This window comes from Anopheles stephensi, chromosome 3 (genome assembly GCF_013141755.1).
Source record: "Anopheles stephensi strain Indian chromosome 3, UCI_ANSTEP_V1.0, whole genome shotgun sequence".
In the NCBI taxonomy this organism is placed as follows: domain Eukaryota; kingdom Metazoa; phylum Arthropoda; class Insecta; order Diptera; family Culicidae; genus Anopheles; species Anopheles stephensi.
The window spans coordinates 72,043,375-72,067,656 of NC_050203.1; the positions used below are offsets into that span (position 1 = coordinate 72,043,375).

Consider the following 24,282-nt stretch of genomic DNA (forward strand, 5'->3'; position numbering starts at 1 on the left):
AAATTAATTGTAGGTTCGTTGGAAAGAATTAAAATCAGTTCTTATCGATCGATTATAGTTTAAAAAAAAAATTCAGTTTACTTAAAATTTTTTGCATATTGATACAAAAAACATGTGATAAGTACATTTTTATGGGGAGGTTTGGTAGTGATAGCGGTCCCAATCTTCAAACGGCAGGACCGGGGTTCAAATCCCATCAAGATCCTGTCTTCCCGTACGCAGGTCTTTCTAGCTAGCTTCGGGTAAAATCAACGCACAGAAAGCTAGCAATGGCAGATTGAGACCCCACGAGGTTGTAATGCTAACGAAGAAGAAGCTTGCAAAAGAAGTCAATTATTTTATAATTTTTTTTTTAACTGTATGGTTTTAAAATTCTTTATTTCTAGGGCCTTACAAATAAGGCTATATTTGAGTTCTTGCTCTATATATGATATATTCAATTACTAATCTTTATTTAAACAACTTCAAAAGAGATGGGACGTTTCCCAGCGTCAGACCCTACCGTAAACAAATGCTTTGTCATTTTTACACAATCTATTGTTTGTAAATTTACGGTTCGATTCTTTTGTGAAGGTAATACCGAGTTTCAATGTCTCACACAGATCCAAACTAAGGGGGCAGGTGTGGTACGTGAATGCGCGCGTGTATAGAATCTTTAAATTACTTCGAACATCAAATCCGACATCGTTAGACGCAAAACTTTACTAACGAGCGTTTCGAATGCGCGAGCATGTGTATGTGTGTGTGACTACTCGTGACTGTTCGGTCTCGTTTGGTTTCATTTTGGGGGCCGGGCAGGCACGGACGAGCGCTCAAAGTCAGCGCGGGCAATTGATGAACGGGAAACTTTTCATCGTTTTAGCTCAGAAATTACTCATTAAGTGCTGCTTAAAGCCATCGCTATTGCCATCGCCCGGTGGATGCTTTCCGGAGCCACTACAGGGAGAGAGGCTTCGCGGGAAAGGGAATGTTGAATTGAAGGTTTTTCCGGCTGGTGGTCGCTTTCAACCAGCATTTTCCTTTTGAGTACAGCAGCAGCAGCTTCTTGTGACGGTTTTTGCACACATTTGATGTCGATATTTGACGGGCTTGCGATGAAATGTGAGGAGAGACTGGAAGGGGATGCGGAGGGAGACTGTTTGCACGACCCGCATTTCTATCGCATTCGCACGAACCATTCGCGATGACGAATGACGAAACGGTGACGAATGGAGGCCGTTATCGCAGGCGGCAAACAGATTCTCGGCATCGGGGTTTGATCACGCCCCGGAACAGGATTTCGGCAAAAGGAGAAGGTAATGGGAGGAGGGGAAGGTTTTCCAACCTCCCTTAAACTGGGGGGGGGGGGGGGAGGAAATAAAATGTGCGCCACTTTCCCCCAGAGCCCGAAACTCCAACCAGCTTACAAAGCAACAGCTCACCAGGCAGACGAAGAACGAATCGTAAAATTATCGTGGAATTTATTGTCTCCCATTTTGGGGTGGTAAAGCTTTCTCACCCCTCTCCCCCTCCTTCCCCCCAATACAGTTGGGTTCTGGTTGTTTATTTACTTTGGGCTGGCACCAAAGCGTCAGGGCGTCAGGACGAATGGATGCCCCGGTCGAGACTTTTTTTCGACGCTCTCTCGGCGCTTTTTTTTCGTTCGTCTTCCTTCAACTTCCACCCTTTAGCCACTCACTCGGCCCTCACCCTCCCCCCCCCCGCCGGCCCAGCACCACCCACTCGTGGCTCGTGTGATATGTAAATGTGGTTGTAGCGGAAGTGTTGCCACAGTACTGCCACACGCCAGACTTTGCAGCCACGCCGGCGGAAGCAGATTAGATGATTAAGAAGAGGTTAATTTATTTGTAGCGTGAACAATTATTTTCCACTTAGGTTGCGCGCGGAAAACGAGCCACCCCGTTGCTGGTTCCCACACCGATTGCTTTATCAGCCAGGCAACTCTTTCGTGAAAATACTGTTGGTGGCGCTGTAAGTGTTGTTCTTTAAAATGAATGTTTTTACTGATGAGCGAGCTTTGACAGGGTTGAATCACTTCAACCGGTGGGGTAAGGTGGGGGAGTTGTGGGGGGAGTAAGGGGGGGGGGGGGGCTGGTTTGTGCGGTTTGTTTGAGTGTTTCTTTTGTGTTTTATGTTTGTGTGTTGTTCAACAAGTGCGCCACGGTTCGGGTGAGTGCGATCCTTCCAGCAGTGGGAAAATGCGTTTAGAATTTAATGACACGTTTAACAATATTATTAAGATAGAATTAATTGTTCTAAGCGGCAAGCATTTGTGCAAGCAAAGAAAAGAAGAAAAAAAGGGAGCGTTTTATTTCCCATAGTAAAAGTGTTTCGGATCAGCTGCATGCAGCTTGCTTTTTTATGTTCAGATGAGAATGTCTGTTATTGTAGCCTAAAAGTATGCAATCCGAATGCGTGATTTAATGAAGCGAGTTCTAGGTATTTCTAGGTAATTCTGACAATCAAACAATTGGTAGCTATTTTCATACAATATACAACCATTAAAATGTGCTCGTTATTAGTTCATCAGAGTGTTTTATCCGCAAGACTGATTATCCTTCTCCTTCTTGCTTCTTCCATGGCACTACAACTTAGAAGGGTCTGCCATTTATGGCTTTCTAGGACTTGATTTTACCCGTAGCAAAGTAGTCAGTCCTGCGTACTGGGAGGCGGTTTGGGTGGGATTTGAACGCCGGTCCTGCCGTGTGTTAAAAATCAAATCAAATCAGGAAAGCAAGAAATGGGAAGATGAAACCTCGAAACCTTTACACGAAAGACACCGATAATAATAGATAGAGACATCGGTATAATATGACATGCGATCCTTAAATATTAAATTTAATAATTATTTATAATAATTTATTGTTGCTTACATTTGGTAAGAATTCATCCCTTTCAATTTTATTCGATTTTCGATACAATAATGTTCAAAGGAACTCTAATAAAATTGGCAAACTTATATAGCTCCGTGTTGCGTAAATCTTTGTTGGATGAGATGCTCCGCAAAACATCAAAAATGTTGATCCTTCTAACATGACTGAGCGATATTGTTCCCAATGCACACGCCTGACCTTATGCAGTATGCTAAATTATTTTTTCGAAGCCTTATGAAATCTCCATGCTTTTTATGACGATGGGGATGACCTAGTAAAGACTTAACCGTCTGTGTCGTCCGGTTTCTCTTTCATGACAGGACGATCACCGGAGTTTGGAGAGTTTGACACGCTATGCAATTGGGAGCGCATCCTATAGTTTATAGAGCTCGTCGTTGTAACGCTTCCTCCACTGTCCTTCGACAAATGAGACGTAAAAAAACCAGCTTTGTAGTTTACTCTAGAACGCGGTCTGTAGAAATTCACCAATATTGAACAGAGTCCTCGTCTCGAAGGCGTACGTGAGCACTAGTATTATAAATGTCCTATATAGTCCCAGCTTCGTCAGCAGTGACAGATATTTTGAAAAGAGAAGATTTCTCAAGAAAATCTCGATGAACGCTCAAAGAGTTTTCGAAACAAAACCTGTCCAAACTACCCTAAAAATCTAGCACAGATCACTCAAAAACAATAATTGCATACATGCAGGCGTATCTAATCCAAACCTTGTTGAGATGAATCTTTCATGATTGCTGTCATTGCATTTAAGTTGTTAAAAGCTTCTGATTCAACTCGGCAAACCGCCAGCTTACAGCTACAGCTTCAAGACCAATATAGAGCAGACTTTTGTGATAAACAGTACCTTGACTTGAAATAGTTTCTTTTCGCAAAACCTTCTACCGATACTGCACCAAACCAAACTTTTCCATCTGTTCATCCACACTAAGCAAAGTGTTGTGTGTGGCCCAATCCTACCTCTAAAATCTAAAAAGCGAATGCTTTCACACCACCCCCCCCCCAACAAAAGCAACAAAAACACTCCCTCCCTCCCTGCACTGCAAGCCAGAGGACCACACACACACTGCAAAAAGTTGTGTTTGTGCTGCACGGCACGATTGAAATAATTTCGTTACGTCAATAATCCGGCACACTCGCTTCCAAAACACCCTCGGCGTGATTACTTCAATTAATTACAAGCTGCACGGAAACTTTTGCACATTTTACAACAACCAGCCAAACCAGCACCAACCAAGCGGCACCAGGCGCTGGTGGCCCATGCACCCATGGTGTGGCGTGAGCAACGTTTACAACGTGACCTCAAATGCGCAAGTGCACAACTTTTTCGTCCACGTTTTTTTCCCCCCCATTCGCTTTTCCTTTCTTTTCCACCAGATGTATAGGTGTGTGTGTGTGTTATTAAAGTAGCGTTGCAGTGTGGCGTTCTGGAGGGTTTCGCACGACGTCCGTTCGTATCGTCTTTATCGTGTTTCTAATTTCCTAATGTTTCCATAAACAGACACGATCCAATTATGATGGGAACCTGCCCATGGACGTTTGGTTGGTGGTTGCGGGGGGGTTGGCAGGCAACGGGAGGTTTCTTTTTGCCGCGTGTGATTTCATGCCAGTCGAATGGGCGGGCAAAACTTGCGCCGGTGATAAACTTTCGCTATAACTTATCTGTGCATTAAAATCACTTTGACACCAATTTGCTGGCATACATCTGTAAAAGTTGGAAAACTTTTTTTTATGCCTGTTTGTGCTCACTGCCCCTCTCGGGTGGCCTCTCCGCTTGCCACCCGTTTTCGCTCGGTACACATCACATCCGGAGCTGTTTTTTGGTGTATGCTCCATCCTATGTGTACGTTTGGGAAGGATTTTGCTCACTGCACAAGGCCATCATCCTACAGCGAGGTTGGCTTTCTTTGGCTGGCCGTACGTCGGGTGCCAGAGAGTTTCATTCTTACTTTCAATTTGAAGCAATTACCAACCGGACCCGAAAAGCCGAAGATGATGAGATGGCCGTCAGTGGATGTTGGAAAACTAGCGCTAGCCATGGGAAAGCCAGCGTTGGTTGGGGGTGTTTTCTTTCCTCCGGCGATCTTTACGGAAGCAACTTTGTACGGGCTCTGCTTCGAAAGGTTTCAGAACGGAAGGCAAACTAGACAAAGAAAAGAGGCGAGAGAGCGATCGAAAAAAGAAAAACAGCAGGAACCCGGAAGAAGAAAATAAAGATATGTCTATGGGCGGGCTGGGGGTAAAGACTTTCCCTTGAAGCAGGGCAAAACTGGTGAGGAAACTAGATATAAAAGGATGGTAAAGAATACTTTAGTTTCAAGTTTCTCAAGCTGAGCCACCCGACCGTGGCAGTACGATGGGGGATGTTAGGGGCGATAGCGTTTGGCTATCATTGCCGTTGGTTGATTTCGTTATAATTTTCACCGGTTCGTTGGCCATTGGGGGTTGCTCATGGTCCCCCTCCCCCCCATCGTAGGAGGCACTTCCGGTCACTATTTCCACGCCAGCAACGAACGAACCGGGATGAACTGCAACCATTCGGGAACCTTTGGGAAAAAATAGGAGGCAAAAAAAAAGTTCGGCGTCCTGGTTAGTGATTCTGGTATTCCCTGCATTGATCAGATGCTGTTTCCTTGCTTGTGGCAGCGTCGTTTGCTTCTGGGTTGGGAGGGTGATCGTGGTTTTTTTTTTTTCTTTGCTATTTTCGTCCTCTTTTTCGTTTTGGTTTGTCTCCTTCCTGCTTAATGATGAAAGTTTTATTATAAGTAATCATCTATAGCAATTAGAGTTTCGTTTCTAGCATCGGTTTTTTTTTTCTTGGCTCGTTGTAGTCGTTGCTGTTGCGCTATCCTCTTTATTGTACAATCTCAAGTTTTACTTCTTTTGAATCGCGGGGCGGCATTTGAAATCGTCTCGTTGTAAGCGACGGGCTTCTCTTTGCCAAACTAAGGGCGGAAGTTTTAGAATTTTTTATTGTTGCATAAGTTAAAGGAAAAAAGAGACACATACTTGGGGAAGAGTTTTTTGATAAGAGATAATGATGTGACCCAGGCGGAGTTTAAAGTCTTACTTCGTGATTGCATCCACACTAAACATGTTAAAAGCAAACTGAATGAAATTTAGCAGGTTGTGTCATAAGTGTAAAAAATGGCGATCCTAAAAGTCATGTAAAGCTAGGCTTATTCAAGTGATAAGTTTTATTATATCTATTTACTATTCTTGTTTTGTTGTTTGATTATCATGTGTTTTCTATTTATTTTTTCCTCTTTTTATTCATCAATTTCATTATCAGTTTTCGTATTTTCGTTAAAGGTTTCTTCATTCATTTTCAATTTGGTTAGTTATTGTACGTTTAGTTTGTATTGCTCGTTTACTATTTTCCTCTTTATATTTTCACTTTATACACTTCTGCGCTATGTTTCTTCTTTTATGTCTTGTATATTCCTTTCCTTTGCCTTCTTGTTGTTGAATATTTTTTGTAGTTTAATTCAAAATGAAGTCGTTTAATGTAATTGTTACTATCTTAAACGAGGCTTATAGCATCTTTTCGTTTTCCTATTGCCATTAGCACCTTTTTTTCCTCTTCTCTTATATATTATAGTGTTGTACTGTAACTGCGTTCAAGCCGTCCCTTTTACGGTATCTGGGTGCTTCATGAAATCAGTTTTCTATTTTCATTTTCCCCCGATTGTTCTTTCCCGTAGTACAGAAACAATTCCGCCCCGATACGGACTGCTTGCGCGTGGATGTTTGTTCTTTCCATTTCCTCGTGAATTTCCATAGTTGCATGATGAAACGATGCGCCATTTTAGTAAGAAAGCATCGGTAAGGAAAAGCCACCCATCCCAAGAACGAGGGTCGAACGAGCTGCGTTGATAGGACGATTCGCGAAGTTCACGACGTGTTCGCTCTGCGTTCGACGCACCCGAGTGCAATGTTAGGCACAAAAGGGAGAAGCGTGCTCTTAAATCTTGTAAAAGCGTGTACTTCAAAGGGCAGAGTGGGGTGCATGCTTTCTTTGTTGTTTGTTTTTTGGTGCTCGAGAGCACCTGATACTTCTGAAGCTCCTGCTGCTGCTGCTGCTGCTACTACTACTGCTGAAGTACACCAGATAAGTGGTACAAATTGAATACTGTGCTGGTTGGTGCTGTGTTTTTGTGTGGAGGCAGCAGCAGCTCTTCGATGGGTAATGTATTGGGGATCAAGCCCGCCCTTGACCGATCTGGATCGGGAGTCGTTGAATTTGAATAGAATAATTTTTACCAGCTAGGAACCGTGGTTCAAGGGGCAGGTTTTTTTTCCGGGGATGTGTACATATCGTCTCGATAGCTTTATCCAGCTGGTGATTATTTACCATATTCATTGGATTTTGTTAGGAAACAGACGAGGGCAATGGAATAAACCGTTTCAAGGTTTACGTAAATAATTAGCTCGTTTTCAGTGAAAACGATGTATATTGAAAGCGATAAGAGAGTGTGTAGAGTTGTTTGAGAATTTATAGTTTGTCAAATCTCGTGAGAATCAAAATAACGCCTAAAAGTATGCAATTATATTTTTAATGTTCCTAATCTATTTTTTTGAGATTGATAGCATATAGTTATGACTCTTTTCAATTCGATTTGGTCGAGCAGAGTTCCTGATCTTGTGTGGGAGAGCACTACAAGCAATACAAATTTATTAGATGTCTTCAAACCATTGCTTGACACTTAAGGTTGAGAAACTCCTGATACTATTTTTATAAAATTCTTTGTAGAATGAATAGTACATAAAATGTTTTAAATTGCAACTGGGAAGATTCATTTCCATTTGATGGCTTATTGATCATCTACTTGTGCCTATTGAATCATATTGATTGTTACGCGGATTGCATACTACCAGGGAACTATTTATTTTAAATTATTTTTTATTTATTTCTTAAATTTACTAAATGTTCTCCTATTAAATTCGTACCATCTGTAAACTTCAACTTCCAACGAGCATCATGAAGCTTTTATTTATTATCTGTTAGGAGGTTACAATATCTAGAACAAAACCCGTATTACTCTTACGCAGATAGAATGAAGCACTCACCCTGTTATCAAATCTGCCTGCAGCATCTATACGACGGATCAGCCACTGATTATCTGCCAGGTTGGTTATTTCAACAAATTCATCAAAATGTGGTAGCAAAACGAGACGAAAATGAACTTTCAAAAACAAAACAAAACAGAAAAGAAGCCAAATTTGCTGCTAATTTAATATTTCCACCCATTTCCATTACGGGGCGCTTGATTGGGTGGGTGAGTATGATGTGATTGTTGCCGCAAATCAACAAACAGATTGGAAAAGCTTCCCACACTAACACGCCCCGCTACACGGGTTTGCATTTGTTTCGTCAACCGAGTTTCCCCGAGGTTCTGTAGCTGGCAGCGGACAGTGACTAAATGATAAGAATAGCAAGAGCAACGATCGAAAAAAAAACGAACAAAAATAAACCAACTCGACCCGGAAATAGAAAAAGAAGCAAACTGATAGGGCACATTCGCGTCGTCCTGCACGGGAGGATCGGCATCCTTAATCCTGCCTTCCGGAAGGTGGCGAAAGTAGACAAATGTTTCAATTATTATCCCTTGGCTGTGTTTTTGCACTAGACCGCCTAGCAAATTGGTGCACATTTGTGACAGGACGAGTAAACCCAAACTCACACAGACAGCGCTGGGGGCCATTGAAGGCTGGGCATCATCTTAGTGCGTCCGACGTGTCTCATCGATTTGTGTGTTTTGGTGGCGGAGTGCAGAGGAGCTTTGGTCGCATTAACATTTTCTTTTCGGCCTTACCGCAAGACGGAGCCTCAGCAGTGCGTGCGTCCTAGGCACAAGTTCCAGCACAGTTCGCCAGTTGGTTCCATTTTCGGCGAAGTGACAGTTTTCTGTCCTCGTCGGCGCAAATTCAATCGGACCATCAACCATTCGGTGGTGTGGCTGGGGCGGGTTCGCAACGGGAAGGTTCAGCAGGCATTAGAGCCTTCGGTAGCTTCCGGTATGCGAGTGTGTGTGTGTGTGTCGTGATGTCTGGGAGAAGTCTTTCAGGTTTGTGGAGCGAAGGACTGGCGCAGCTGGAAATGAAATGGAACGGAACGGAACGGTGGCAATGATTTTCCCAGACATTAGCCTGGAATCTTGACGATTATTCATCATGTCAGTTGTGTTGTGTGCCGTGTTCCATCACAAACGTCCCGCGTCCCGGACAGCTCTCGGTGGAGTTGGGCCGGTTGGGTTTTCCTTCGAGTGGAACCTCCCGTTTTCTTCCCTTTCGCTTTCGGGTTGAGCAACGCGCGTGGATGAATGGGTGTACTGAATTTTCTTGTCCCGTAGGGTTCGCCCCTTCGGTTGCGATTACGTTAGGGGACGCTTCATTGCCGGGGGTGCACAGATAAAGTGAAAAGCTATTCGGTTTTTGGAGGTGTGGATCCTGTTTTTTTTCTCTTCTTTCTTTGGTTTGCTGAATTCTGCCACTGGAGGATGAATCGCCTTCATGTTTTCCTGAAGAGAAAATTCCCCTTGCGAAAGCACGAACACAAACGCAGCTTTTCACATTAGTTTGACAAAGGACACAGCGAAAGATGTGACATTTTTCTAAGACTTCCAAGGTCCCTCTCCTTTCGGTTGTGGATGAGCAGCTGAGGGAGGGGAAAACATCGCGACCAGACACAGATACACACCACAGTCTGAGGTCTTGCTGTTGGGGGATTGAGTTGAGTCGGCGGGACGACCGAGAGACTTCTTTTAATGATCTGTGTCTTTGGCTGCAAGAGACGGAGTGATGTGCACTGTGCCGTGACGGGAGATCGAGAAAGAAAAAAACTGGTGAAACAGTGAAGCGAAAATTAAAGATTTCCCATTTTGCGTGACAGATTATGATTAATTGATTGTAAAACGAAGTTTGCGCCTTGCTTCCTAATAGTAGTGTTGGTTAGTAGTATTTATAGCTAGTCAGTGTGCGTATAAGAAGTCGTTTTTTAGAGGCATGCCTTTTTTCCATAAGCCTCCAGCTCAGGTTGCATCGGTTCAGGGTCAGAACGGAAACGAGTCCCCTCGGTTGGAGTAGCTCTCCTTTCAGTGGCGTTGACATGCTCCAAATTTTGGATTGCTTTTTGCACCACATTCTTCTTGTTTCTCCGTGTGTTTGTGTGTGGTGTTAAATGGTGTCGTTTAGAGCCACCGCAGCTCAGTAGCTCAGTGGCACGTCTGTCGTGAAAGAACCGTGAGCTGGTGTCGCGTTGAGGTCATTTTATGGGTTTGTTCAGATGGTTCCGTTGAGTGACAGATAGGATGACTGATGGTACAAGCTCGTGTTGGTGGGCATATGCGAAGCATGTCGTCGCTTTAAGTGTGGGTGCCCTTTAAACGAACGCTTCGTACCCAATATGGTGTGGCGACGCTTGCACACGCTTTTTTTTGTTTTCGCAGATGCGCGATGCGCCATAATGTCGGAAAGAGACGAGTAGTCCCCCGTTTTTGTTAGTAAGCGTCCTAGAAGCGGAACGAGACAAACCCGTCCCGTGGAAGAATTATTATCTGCCAGTAATAAAAGCCAATATTACGGCAATAATAAAATATTTGCTGACTTTAGCAGCCAGTCAAAGCGTGGCTTGTTGTTGGGCGGTCCCTAGGTCTGTCCGCGTGCGAGTCTAGCGCCCGCCATGAGTCTATTGATCCAACGCCGCGAACCTGACGCAAGGATGACAGCCTATAGTCACATCTCGTCGTAACGCATCGCCCTACATTTCGTTTCCCCGAAACTCAGGTTCTTGCTCAGTAATCCGACGCTAGTGAGAAACCTATCTCCTGGAGGTTTTTTTTTATGGGGGCAGGAGGCAAAATTGTTCTTGCGGAAGTTTTTCGAAACTAAAATGGCCTGTCCCTGTGTCCCGTCGCGTTTGGCGCAGAACGTGTTGCGATCGATCGGATCGGTATCGATTCCTTCCGGTGGCTCGGTGGCTCACCCGCTGCAAGTGTGAACTAATGGCCCCTGTCTGTTGTTATTCCTGTCCTGGGTGGAGTTTTGTTCGTTCTTCCTTCGGTACGCGTCATGTGCCACCCATACTGAAGGGCAGTGAGAGGGTGGATAAAGCAGGGTGGGACTCAGTGTTGGAAGCCGTGAATTATGATAGTGCGTCAGCGATTTTTATTCGATCCGGCTCCGGGATTTAATGAGGATTTGGTGTTGGCTACTGAGTGTGTGTGTGCGTGTGTGCTTTAGCCCACCACCGGGATGATGGATGTGGTTGACGTGATGGGTAAGGATGGGCGTACCATCGGAACGCAACTGACAGTAGTCGTGTTTCGTGCGCTGGAAGATGGAAGCGAAAAGTTTGGCCGATTTTTCATCTAATATTTCTTTCCGAATCGTGCTTTGTTTCACGCAAGTTGGGTAGCTTGTGTTGTGGTTAGAAAACGTGTGTGAAGTATACCATGGGAAGGTGGAAGTATTGCAGAGCTTTGGTAGTAAGCTTATCGACATCTGTTTGAAGATTCTCTCAGTTACATACGAAATAGATAAAGCTTTTCAATCATATAAGCTTACTTTGCCTCCTCACAGAACAGACTATTAGCTTGAACTGACTTACTTCGGACTAGCTCATCGTAATCGAATTTCCCTTGTGGGCCTCCCTGAGCGTGGGCCTAAATGTATACACAAAGAGACAAACAATCATTTAGTCCCCGGGACAAGAACCGAGTTAAGAACCGGCCATTGTACAAGCGTTCGTCCCACGTCGCTTGTGAACCTATCGCCGGATGTACTACTTCAACAGAACTCCATATTATTGGGTCAACAGATTGAGGTTAACTTTGGCAAAAGGTCAATGGCACATTGTTCGATTGGAGCCTGGGTAGGGTGGATTTTGGTTGATGATAGCTGGGTGGGTAGAAATTGAGAATTGTTCAAAGTGTGTGCGTGTGTGTGTGGGCTGTGAATGTGGGTTGAATTGTAAAGCAATGTCGGTGAGAACCAAAATGCCAAAGCATGCTACTAGCGGGCCGCTTCATAAGTGCTTTGTGGCTATCCCTTTTGAAGTACCCAAACCGAACCCGTAACGTTTGCATCCGGGTAAGTTAACGTTTTAAATAAAGCAGTTAAAATGGTGCGTGGGTTTAGCTTGCCATGCGAGAGACTTGGCAGTTCCATAGCCGTGGTTCACAAGGATATAAAACAATGAGCAGTGTGGTGAGCGATGAATACATCGCTCGTGGATGAATTTGAACAGAATCGCTTGTATTATTAATTCGAGCGGGTTTTGTGGTTTTATGTGATGTGATTAAAAATAACATTTACTGGTGGAATGTTGACATTTGAGTCATAGTTGTTAGGAGAAGTTCTATCTTCTAAAACATTCTACGATGTAAATCGATTTTTACTCTCATTGCATAACTTTAGGCGCTAAAAAGGTAAGTTTACTTACTATGCGCCTCAAAGTATGCAATTTGTAATACAATATTTAAATTTTCGATGAATCTAAAATTCTGCTCAAAAATTCGTTGAACTTCATTAAAGACATAATTTCATTCAATTAAAATGACAAAATGGCACTTATTATCCGGGCAGTTGTTCTTTCCAGCCAATTCTGTTCATTCTCAAAATTCTTCCTTATGTTGCGGTTTTTTTTTTGTTTTGCTACGAGGACCATCATCTCTGAGGTTTTTCGTTAAAATGATTTGAATCCACCCAGTTTGTGGTGGCAAACAACTGCAAACAAAAGTGAACTCAGCATAAGTGGTTCCCTGTTTTGCTTCATAGTTTGAAGATTTCGCTCGCATTCTTTTTGCCACTCCATTTCTTATGCCCTTACCCAGTGAAGTTGTTCGAGTGTTGTGGACGGAAATTGTCGTATGTTTTGTGAAATTGGCCACCATGTTCCATGGTGTTCTCGGGGCGACGTGGCAAAACAGCAAACAGTGTGAGGTCGTCAGTGGTGTACCGTTCGGGTGCACCAGTCCACTGTTTGGAAAAACTTTTTTGTTACCTCCTTCCCCACTACACCATGTTACTTTTCACGGTGCAGAAAATGTACAAACAGGTGAAAGGGGTTGAAAAGAAAAACGCAAAAAGGGAACAAAAAATTATTTGGCAAACAGTTTTTCTGCCAATACTTTCGCCAGAAACCCTGTCCAACGGTGGCGTTCGGTGGAATGAATTGCTCTCGAGGTACTGTGGCCGTTGTTCAAATGGCAGCCGGGCATTTTTTTGGTAAAATGTTGTTGCTGCCCGTTGCTAGGTGTGCAAACGTGTATCGAAATTGCTAATGCTAACAACGTTCTCGCAGTCGTCGGGGTGGACAGGTTTTGTGTTTCGCGTAGCACCGTTCTGCTGCTGGTTTGTACTTTACCGGAGCCGCTTACTCCAAACGGTTGAAGTGCCGCGGTGTGGTGTTTATTCTTTCTGTTTGCACGCTACCGCAAGACGTTGCCACCGGTAAATGGGGCAATGGCAATGCAGTTTGAAGAATTTGGCAACATGTTATATAGCAGGGCCGGGGTAACGAGATACAGACGGTACCGCTATTGATTAATAGGAGCCAGTGGATTCGGAGGGATTTTTCCAGGAAGGGTTTATGGCGTGTTCGGGGTGTGTGCTGAGCAGTGGGATTGAGCACGATTTTGAAGGAGAAGGATAAGTAGGATATAACGTACAGGCGGTTAGATTGAATCGTTTCTCAATTGGATGTAAAGATAACGGGTAACGAACGAAAAACGTTTGAACGGGATGTTTTAAAAAAGAGATTGTGATATACATCATTCACAATTACAAGATACATAATGGATAATCAGTTTTATAAGTGTGATACAATACATATGTAATGATAGATACTCATTTGCAATCTGTATTGCATAACTTACGGCGTTGGTCATGTAGATCGTGGTTTGCATGACTGCAGATTTTCCGTTTTTTGAATCACGGCGACAAAGGTTAGCTAGAAAATGGATTATCAGTTGCTGCTAAAGTGATAAGCAAGAAATAGAAAAAAGTTACTTGTTTTGCATAACTTCAGGCGTTGATATTATCCCTGTCCTATAGTTTGAATCCGGAGTTACCGCCAATACCATCTCAGCCACCTCACCACATCATGATTCAATAGATACGCAATAAATCAGTGACTAGTGGTGGTGAACCTGGTCCAGAGAGTAGCGATATCGATCGTGCAAACGGTTGAATCAGACATCAAAATCTATCTGGACGAGTTGTTTCTAGTCAAGGAAACCAGAAATGGAAAGCCTGAGACCTCTCAAATTGTTAATGGGTAGAAGATAAGAATCTGTACACGGTTGGTACGTGTATTGCATAGTTTGAGGCGTACAAATAGTAAATGTTTGATAAAGACGCCTAAAAGTATGCATTTCACAATAAAGCAGCGTTAATCAACTCGTGCAGTACGCATAAAGAAATCAACTGGTGTTTGGATCAATTTTAAATGCTATCAGTATTTTTTGTGCTTTAAAAGAACATTTTATACCAGTTTGTTAAAGAACTGAACCATAAGAAATGGTTCTCAATAGTATTTTTTGCTGGGAGTTGGTTGATTAAAAATATATTTTTAGGACTTTTTTATTTGATTTATGATATTTGAGAATATATTTAAATGAAACTTTAGTAGAATCCATCATCATCATTTACAAAAAATACCTAATTGAATGTGATTGAATTAGAAACAGAATTAAAATTTCCAGATTAATTATTCTTGTCGATTGCAACTCTAATAGCTCCACAAATAGGTTATGCGATCGACCGAAATCTTCCTATTGTTTGAGTGGTTTGAGATAAAAGTAAAGAACACACTCACACATAAGGAAGTTGAGCGAAGCTCGGCGGAAATGGCACGGCGGTGGAAACATATTTAGAAATTTATTTCGAAGTCAAGCGTAATATCAGAAACGTCCTTGGCATGTAAGTTATACGCTTTAATTTCGATATTTTTATTGTCCTCGAGTTTGCCTTCACCCCAACTACCACCGTCACGTTGGGTTTCGCGAGCTGGTTGGCGGTTGGAAAGTGCCCTTTATTTTCCATTCGGTCCCTGTTATGCTCGGGCGGAAGCGTTTGGCGTAATATGTCTTCTAAAGACGACCGTGGTAAGAAAGGCCAAAGAAAATGGTTGTGCCAGCGCGCACACAGGCCTGCACGTGAAGGCCAATATAATGCCGGGGGCTGACTTTTGAGTGTACGACGTTGGTCCACTGGCTGGCTGGCCAGAATGGGTTGATCGTTGAGGTTGTTCCGGGTGGAGAACGATGTTCTCTATTAAATTAAAATGGAAAATATAGTTTATATGTACACATGGATACAGTTTCCCCACGGTGCAAGCTTCGGGAAGTACACACGCTCACTAAAAAAAAAAAAAAAGCCACACGAGTCCTCACTGGGACCAAGAAGCAACCGGTACCGGAGCGATGGAAATAATGGTATCGCACGGAAAGAAGCAACAGCACCGATATTTCCTTCTCCAGAATGTAGACAGAGCACCGGCATGGTAGCAAAACCAGGCTCGTCGTTGGACTAGGACTGTGGAAAATGGGTGTGCGTGTGTGTGTGGTGGAAAGGAGTGGAAATCCTTTTACCATTGTTACCGAAAGTTGTGCCAGGCGTACGTATGGATGTGGGAACCGTCGCCCCAGCCTGTTCGGTCGGCCGGAAGCGTCTCAAACGTGAAGCAAGAAAAGGATTCCGCTGCCTGGTGCGATACAGATATACACACACATGCATCCCAAACATGTGCCCAGCACAAAATGATAATAGTTATTCCGCTCACGTTATCTATTAAGGAGGCGCACCAGGACGCGGGCGAGATATCCGATTCTGGTCCAGCGCCCATGCAGCTGGCAATTGTGTGTGTGTGTGTGTGTGGAACTAGTCGTTGTGCAGCGATGGATGCTCGTACGCTTGTAAAATTTGCTTAACGCCGATTCGATTAATTTGCACGACTTACAAACAGTGTTATGTGGGTTTTATGTGCAACAGTGTAACCGTGTGCGAGCGAGTGTACACGCTCCGAACGGGGAAAAGCATCGAGACGAAATTTAAATATTGTTGTAATGAGTACGATTTTGCAAACATTTAATTGCTTACGGTGGAGGACGTGCGATTATTTTGAAAGCGCGCCTGGAAAACTAATAAAAAGCAAAAGGGAATAATTAGAATGGAATGGATTTATTTATGAAGTTAGATTTTAGTTTTACGTGGTAAAAGCATCTAAGTAGCGATTACAATTCTGGGGATTGCTGTGTTTGATACGTGTTGCTATGGAGATTGCATACCTTTGGGCGGGTTTGAACCGAGTAGCTAGCAGTGTAGTTTCTCCTTCATATGGAGATTTGGTGAATATAATCCTTGAGATATAATTTGTTTATGCCTCGAACTTGAAGGATGAACAATGTTCTTCAAAGGTGGTCCTAATCTATTGTCCATCACTGTATATTACCCATATAATGACTTTCTATAGCCAATTTTTAGCTGTTTCCCACGCACCAGACCTTTTGGGATTATTTTACTGGTCTTATTACGTCCTGACACTCATCTTGTATCGAATAAACTGTACAAACTTACTTGTTCTTAACCAACGACTAAAAAAACATAAATTGCATACATGCAGGCGTACACTCAGCAACCACATGCTATGCGTTCCACATGTGAGAATTAAAACAATGGAAGAGATCTTGAACGATATGGTCCTAATAGTTTTCCCTTGCTTCTAGACATGATAATAAATATTCTACGCCCCTCAAGGGAGTTTTCCAATTTTAACCACACCCAAAAATGATTTTTACTTTAAGACTAAGATAAGCTTTTAGGTGCTATCGGTAAATCGATTATCCTTGTACCATCCAGTACTGAGAGCATTTTCGTTCCCCCTGGGGGAATCGTCTGCTTTAAACTTCAAAGCACAAAGCCAATGGCTCCCGAGCCGTCTCCTCTTTTTTCATTGCTCCCGACAAGCCACCATTGAAACTTCCATTAGCCTCGTTGTAAAGGTTCTTTGTGCGGACTGTAAAAGCTGAGGACTCTGTCAGAAACCGGCCACTTTTGCTTCACAGCGTATCAATTTTCAGCTCGGCAAATGTGTGTGCGTTTACAGGGATTTCTCGAGTACACGGGCTCTTTGGTTGAGGGAACTTGGTCCTCAATCCGATGGATTGCTCGGGGGGGACTACCGAAGGTAATGAGTGACATGTGCGGTATTACAACAAGAAAAAAACCAGCCAGGTCTCTGAAATTGGTTGGCCTGATGGACAGCGGCCTTTCGATTTTGGCCAGGATTGGCTTCGCCGTGTGAACGATGAGCGGAAAACACTTTCGATCGGGTTATTTCCGTCCATTAGTGATGTTTGATGATTGTCGGGAGAGTTTGGACACTGGTTGGTTTTTTTGTTGTTGTATGTGCGTCTTCTTTCAGATATTACAATGATGGACATTCCAAAGTGTATTCGTTGCTTCATATTTGTCGGCCGGTCGTGCTGTGGATGACACAGCAGCATGAAGTGAATCTTCACCGAGAGTTTCGGATTAGCTGGCAGCTTAATGCGCCCATGTTTTTTTTTTCTCTGTGCGAAGATGGCGACGTGAGGGTTTATTCAATAAAGATTCTTCCTGGACATAGCACAAGAAGCTTACGTTTAATGTGTTTCTTTTGCACGACTTTCATTCACACAGCGAATAATGGATTCGGCGGAACAGGCCGCGTTGTCCGAGTCGGATCCAGAGTCGGCCACCTCGAAATCGCACCCGAGCGGATTCTACGATGCACGGCGCATTAATGAGTATCAGTCGGACGGCCGGCTGGCGGAGGGTTCGCGGCAGATGTTGCTGCGACATATGCGTCGGTTTGAGGGCTACCCGGTCAATATTAGCCTCAGCTCGGTGCTGCTACCGGCCGGTGTTAGCCTGGACGATCCGGAGACACAGAGCGCCATCAAGTGGTCGTCCCATCTGGATCCACTGTTTGCGAACAATATTGAGCGGGATTCGGCCCTGTCGTGGCAGTATTTCGGAAGCAGCACCGGGTTCTTGAGACGATTCCCGGGCACGGCCTGGCCACCGGAAACATCCTATGGCAGCAAGGAGATCAACGACTTTCGTTCGGAAGATTGGTTCATACAGGCGGCTTCCTCACCGAAGGATGTGGTAAGGCGAAGACGACGCGAATTCTTAATGCTTCAATTCTAACCTCCCTTTTCGCTCTGTGTTCGTGTGTGTGTGTGTGTGTGTGCTCAGATAATTCTTCTCGATTCGTCCGGTTCGATGAGTGGCAAGGAGTACCAGCTAGCGGTAGCAACCGCCAGCGCCATCTTGGACACACTCGGCGATGATGATTTTTTCAATTTGATCTCATTCTCGGATCAGGCACGAGTGATTGTGCCCTGCTTCCAGGATAAAATGGTAAGTTATCTTAAGGGCAGTAACAGTCCGCTTGCCTGCTCCAATCTACTTATCCCTACTCCTGCTCCTTTTGTTCGCAGGTACGAGCCACCCCGGACAACGTGAAGGAAGTGAAGACGGCCATCAATGCGGTGGAGTGTGAAAATACGGCCAATTTTTCGGCTGCCCTTGAGACGGCTTTTGAGCTGCTGCGCAAGGTAAGCACTCACTCACTCACTCGTCGCTCGATAATCCGACAGCCTGCTTCACGACGGTCCCCCGAATTCTTCTTCCCATTTTTTCGGACACAGTACAACCAAAGCTCGCAGGGCAGCCAGTGCAATCAGGCCATTATGCTAATTACCGATGGGCCGAGCGATACGTTCATGGAGGTGATCAAGCATTACAACCATCCGCATATGCCGGTACGCATTTTCACCTACCTGATCGGGACGGACAAGAGCGGTGGAAAAAATCTCTATAAAATGGCGTGCGAAAATAAAGGTATGTCGGGGATGTGCTGGGGGATGTGAAGATGTGAGCTTCCATCCGGCTAGAGGATTAGCTTGTTTTTGCTGCGAGCGACCCGGGGCTATATTATTAAGCCGATAATAAATTGAAGTGGTCCGTGGCGCGCTAGTAGCCTCCGGTAGCGGATGATGAAGTTTAAAGGGCGGTAGATGGTTTAAGGATTTTTCAGAAATTATGTGCACGGTAGTCGATGGTTCACACTAAGACTGTTTCTCTACGCTCCTGTGCTTAGGTTACTTCGTGCAGGTAAACAGTGCGGAGGAGGCACGCAAGAAGGTGGTTGAGTATGCGCTAGTTATGGCACGTCCGATGGTACTGTACCAAGCGGACCATCCCGTCCACTGGAGTCCAGTGTTTATGGGCGGTCGCAGTGGTATCCTTGGGCGAGAGAGTGAAAATCGCCGCAAGCTAGTTACTACCGTGTCGACACCCGTGTTTGATCGAAGAAATCACTCGACCCGGGCGGCCAACCTGCTCGGTGTCGTGGGTACGGACGTTCCGATTGAGGAGATCCAGAAAATGATTCCCCAGCACAAGCTGGGCGTGAATGGGTATGCGTTCATCGTGGACAACAATGGACGGGTGCTGTGCCATCCGGATCTGAGGCCACTGAGCGATAACGATCAGTACAGTGCGACACTGAAGCATAAGTACAATTCGGTCGATTTGACTGAGGTCGAGCTGCCGGAGGTGGACAATCCGAGTAACACCATCAACGAGCGGCACGACCAGCGTTACGCCAATACGCTTCAGGAGGTAAGGATGACCTGGAAGGTTGCTGATAGTATCCAGCTACTGTTCTAATGCTTCATATATTTTATTCTAGCTCCGCAATGAGATGGTTCTGCAGAAGGAGGGCGAGAACGAACTCACTGTACTGACGCATCTGGACACGATGAAGCGTGTGTCCTTGCGCTTTCAGAAGTAAGTAATTGTCCGTACGAATTTCGTCGTGGCGGAAGCCAGTAACTTGAGGGTTTCGTTGTTTTTGCAGATACTTTTATGGCCCGATCGATGGTACACCTTTCTCGTTGGGAATTGCCCTGCCCGATTCGTACGGTGTGCATGAGCTGAATGCCCAGCAGGAGATTAGGCATTCCCATATAAATGGTGAGTTGGCATTTCTACCATGGTTTTAAAAATACGTGTAATTGAAGTCACGCAGCATATTTTTATCTTATTCAGCCTAAAAGTATGCAATTAGTTCGATGGAAGGCTGCCTTAACGGATTATTGTAAAATATTGCATACCTTCAGGCGTTAGTGGATGCAATTTGATATCTCTGATTTATTCATGCTTTCATTTGGGATTGATTTAAATCTCTTTTTCTCTGTTTCTCCTCTCTCCTGTCTATTTTTTCCACTCAATCTCCCCACACAGTGACGGAACATTTTAAGGGCAACAACTGGAAGGTACATCCCGATTGGGTGTACTGCGAGTACAACAGCCTGAAGGATGCGGACGGCAATGGCGAGGGTACGGAGGAGACCACCTACCGGGATAAGGACGAAAGTTTCGATACGCCCGAGGAACAGGTGCTCCACTTTTTGGCCCGTGTCGGCAGGCCCGGTTGGAAGTGGATGTCGGTAAGCGATTGGAACGACGCGGAACGAAGCACTCAGCATGCCTCTGCTAACTAGCCCTTTTTCTTGTCTTCAAACATGTCCAATGTCCTTTTTCCGAATATCTAGGTACGTCCACGATCACCCCAACCACACCATGGACACGGTGGCATTGCGGTCGGGCACTATGCTCAGCACCACTTTAACATGCAAGGTTCGCGTAAAGCGGAACCGTACTATTGCGACCGTACCCTCGTCCAGAGTCTCGTGCGGGATGCGATCGTAACCGATGGGCTCGATCGTGCGTCAAGTCAATCGCGGAAGGAAGATCGAAGGTAGGTACAGTGGGCATTACGTACAATATCCCATAAGAAAAATAAGCTGTGTGTGTGTGTGTGAATAGCGGGAACTGTCTCACTATAACGCACACGCGATCATATAACTCACACCTATAACATCTAACAACGCACAAGCACTCACCGCAGAACGAATTGGACGAATCATCAGCTAACTAACAATGCACTCTTCTTTTTTGCACTGCAACCTACCTGCGTTTTTGTGTGTCTATCGTGTCTACGTGTCTTTTTCTTTTGTATCTTTTTTCGTCCTCTCTTTATTCTCCTTTTTATATGCAACAAAAAACCAAACACATTTGATTTCTATTCACCACTTTATAGCCCCATTGCCACGTTGATGGCATTGCTGCACAGGTAATCTTGAGCGTCCACAGCCAACCGTTTCGTTTCTTTTTTTTGTCTTTCTCTTTGCTTCACGAGACATTTGGGGGGGATTTTTTAATTGGGAAGTGAGGGCTGTTTTGTTGTTGTGCTGCTATTATGCTTTAGTCGAAAACTACGTCACAGGATAAGTATGAGCAAGAAAAAGAGAGCGAGAATAAGAAAAAGCGATTGAATTTTTGGGGGTTTCTAAACCTCTCTCCGCTGGGACCGTGAATCTATTACGGGTGCGAAATGCCTAAAAGTATGCAATCTTAAATGAATATTGGAACAGTTTTTGGGAATATAATGGATTGTTCTAGAAATTCTATTAGTTACAAGTCATTTAGAACCAGTGGAAATGCTGGATCTCTCGATCGAGTAAAACATTACAAAATATAGTATACTTTCAGGCGTTTGGTTTAAAAAGCAACTCCACTCAATGATAAACTTTTTGGAATTTTCGAGAGTTAATAAAGAGACTTTTTGTTAAATGTTGTATTTAGATTAAAAATAAACGTCAAAAATAAGTAAAATTTATTAGGAAAATCCCCGAGATGTACTTGCGATACATCAGCGCTGGCCAACAGTACATGGATAACGACTCTCACCGAGAGAAAAACCCCAGATCAGGTCAAATCGCTCTACTGTACTGCCGGCTTTTAACGATGTGCTGGAAAACCCCTTACACGGGTCCAGTTCAACACACCGTGCCACACAGACACCTCCCTCCCAGCTTTCCAACCCCCAAACCCATGGAAGGGATTTTCCCAAGTACACGCGAACAGTACACACCGTAATGAAGCTTATCCTGCTTTTCCACCTCACTGTCTGCCGCCTTCCACACTCACCGTGTGCCCCTTAGCGAGGACCTCCCCCACCCGGTTGATGGTTACTAATCATGATCATTATGAGCGCCGGGCAAATGAAGTGGTGTGGTGGGCAAATTAATTTAAATTTTTCACCCATTAAAACAACCCTGTCCCGTGTGAAGGGAACGGGGATGGGGATGTATCCTCCTCGGGGTGGTTGGCCCGAGTGTCCGGAAGCTTGAATCTTTAAACGACTCCGTTCGGACCAGCGATGTGTTCTTGCGATTGGCCCACCCGGGGAACCAAAAACGGCGGGCGGAACCGTAATCATTAGTCAAGCCGGACGGGATAATGAATTGGCAGTGAGCCGATGCGCCCAGTGGCCTGGGGCTTTTTACGACCGGTAAGGTTTGCCGGGGGCTTCTGGGATTTTATTTTTTGCGGGGTTTGTTTTTGCTGTTGGGAGTAGATCGAGTCGCAACCGGGCGATATGGAGTGTAGAACGCATGCATATTTAATTGGCTAGCGGTCAGATATCGGAGCGGGGGTCCTTACCTTCTGCTCGGTGGGCTGTGGAAGTCTACGGTCGTTTTCCCTCGGCCGGATTCAATAAAAGCACCGAACATCAGATGTAAGAGGATGTTGTTTGCTTCTCGTGTGAGAGCAAGAGAGTGGGAGAGAACTAACAGGTCGCGTTTTGGGTAAAGATTGTCGCCGAAAGATAATCCAATAATGGCAAACCCGATGCCCGATGGGGAATATGTTCAGTGACGCGTGTTCAACAAGTACTTTAACTGGTGTTTTTCTTCTTCCTGCTTTTTTTTTGCTCTCCATTCTTTTTTCCTTCGTCGACTGGATCCGTGCCAAACAACACGCACACTTCACTTGGGATTGCGACAATTTTTGGGCTGCTTACAACTCGGCCAGTCGGCTTGGATTCAGCATGTTCAGCGTGAAGACAACGTTCGTCGCAACCCGATCGGGACTGTTGCGCTGGATTGATCATTTACCCCATTCGGAGGACTCGTCCGAACCGTAAGTGTGGTGGAATTATAGTTCTCTCGTCTTGGTGAATAATGCGTGATGCCCGGCACTTACCCTTCTTTGCAGACACTTTAGCGAAACGAACGCGAGAGCAATGGATATGAGCTGGTACAAGCGGGCGGTCGATCTGTACGCCACCGAACCGGAAGGATTCGTGTTTAGCGTACCTTTCAATTCTGGGTATGGTGGAGTTGAAAAACAGCCTTGGGTTCCTTGTACTAAATGGTGCTTCCCTGTTTTTTTTCATCGCTCGCAGATACTCCGGCAAGAACAGCTCCACGCTGGTGACTGCAAGTCACGCCATCTTCATCGATCATCGGGGCCACAAGGCACCGGCCGCCGTGGTCGGATTACAGTTTATGCACGAGTCACTGTTCAAGCACTTTATCAACATTACGTCAAAGGTAACACTTGCCGATGGGCTTCTATCACTTAACCTTATCACTTTATCGGCTATTTATCCATTGCCAGTGTACCGCTTCGACGACCTGCAAGAAGAACTGTGCGTCGGACGAGCTCGATTGCTACCTGCTGGACGACAATGGGTTCGTTATACTGTCCGAGCGAAGTGAACATACGGGCAAGTTCTTCGGTCAGATCGATGGTACGATTATGGATTCGTTGGTGCAGGACCGTATCTATCGGCGGGTACCGCTGATGGACTATCAGGGCATCTGTTCCGATCGGGACAATCCGTACACGGGTGCTAGCGAACCGCTGAAGCCGGTACGACCGATGTCTTGGTTGCTGAAGTACTTTGTGTCGTTCGCAACGTACTGGTTGTCTGTGCTGCCTACACCGATCGGTGCGTGGCAAAACTCGAACTACAACTACGACGGTACCGATGATCTGGAGGAGGAAGATACGTACGATTACGAGCAGCCGGACTACGATCTACCACCGGAGCACAGTGACGTGACAACACCGGACTACGATCAACGATCTACCCCGACGCCACAACGTTCGCACACGCAGGCGGGACCACGCGTTGCACCGGATCCGGCACATGCACGGCCGTGTGATCTGAAGACGGATCTGTACGTACTGCAACCGGAACGCTTGAACTCGAGTGGTCAAAACAATCCACTAAAGGTTGGTCGTCGTTTTAGTACACGTATTAGTACAACACCTGTCAAACCATGTGTACTAATCGTTTTTTTTTTGGTTCTTTAGGGCAAGCTTACCAACTGTCACTCGTCGGGATGTGAGCGTCCGTTTAGTGTGCAGAAGATACCGAACAGCAATCTCATTCTGCTCGTGGTGGATGTACTGTGCCCTTGCGGCTCCAAGCAGTTGGACATTGAGCCGCAGGAGGTCGTTGGTGGTGCGGGTAGGTAGCATA

The 24,282-nt window shown here is 45.0% G+C and overlaps 1 protein-coding gene across 7 annotated transcripts in view; it reads left to right on the plus strand.

The window, feature by feature from the left end:
- LOC118511274 (voltage-dependent calcium channel subunit alpha-2/delta-4) overlaps positions 1-24,282 on the plus strand; it is a 74,097-nt gene that overhangs the window by 42,780 nt on the left and 7,035 nt on the right. For 6 of the 7 annotated variants that reach the window (XM_036054165.1, XM_036054162.1, XM_036054167.1 and 3 more), the window contains exons 5-19: positions 17,571-18,041; positions 18,132-18,296; positions 18,377-18,493; positions 18,587-18,779; positions 19,039-19,562; positions 19,633-19,730; positions 19,801-19,916; positions 20,187-20,392; positions 20,498-20,703; positions 21,046-21,078; positions 22,824-22,931; positions 23,007-23,120; positions 23,197-23,344; positions 23,412-24,032; positions 24,114-24,270. In XM_036054165.1, coding sequence (XP_035910058.1) covers positions 17,571-18,041; positions 18,132-18,296; positions 18,377-18,493; positions 18,587-18,779; positions 19,039-19,562; positions 19,633-19,730; positions 19,801-19,916; positions 20,187-20,392; positions 20,498-20,703; positions 21,046-21,078; positions 22,824-22,931; positions 23,007-23,120; positions 23,197-23,344; positions 23,412-24,032; positions 24,114-24,270 — 3,277 coding nt within the window. The remainder of the gene's footprint in view (positions 1-17,570; positions 18,042-18,131; positions 18,297-18,376; positions 18,494-18,586; positions 18,780-19,038; positions 19,563-19,632; positions 19,731-19,800; positions 19,917-20,186; positions 20,393-20,497; positions 20,704-21,045; positions 21,079-22,823; positions 22,932-23,006; positions 23,121-23,196; positions 23,345-23,411; positions 24,033-24,113; positions 24,271-24,282) is intronic. The other variant, XM_036054168.1, reaches the window with a different exon arrangement.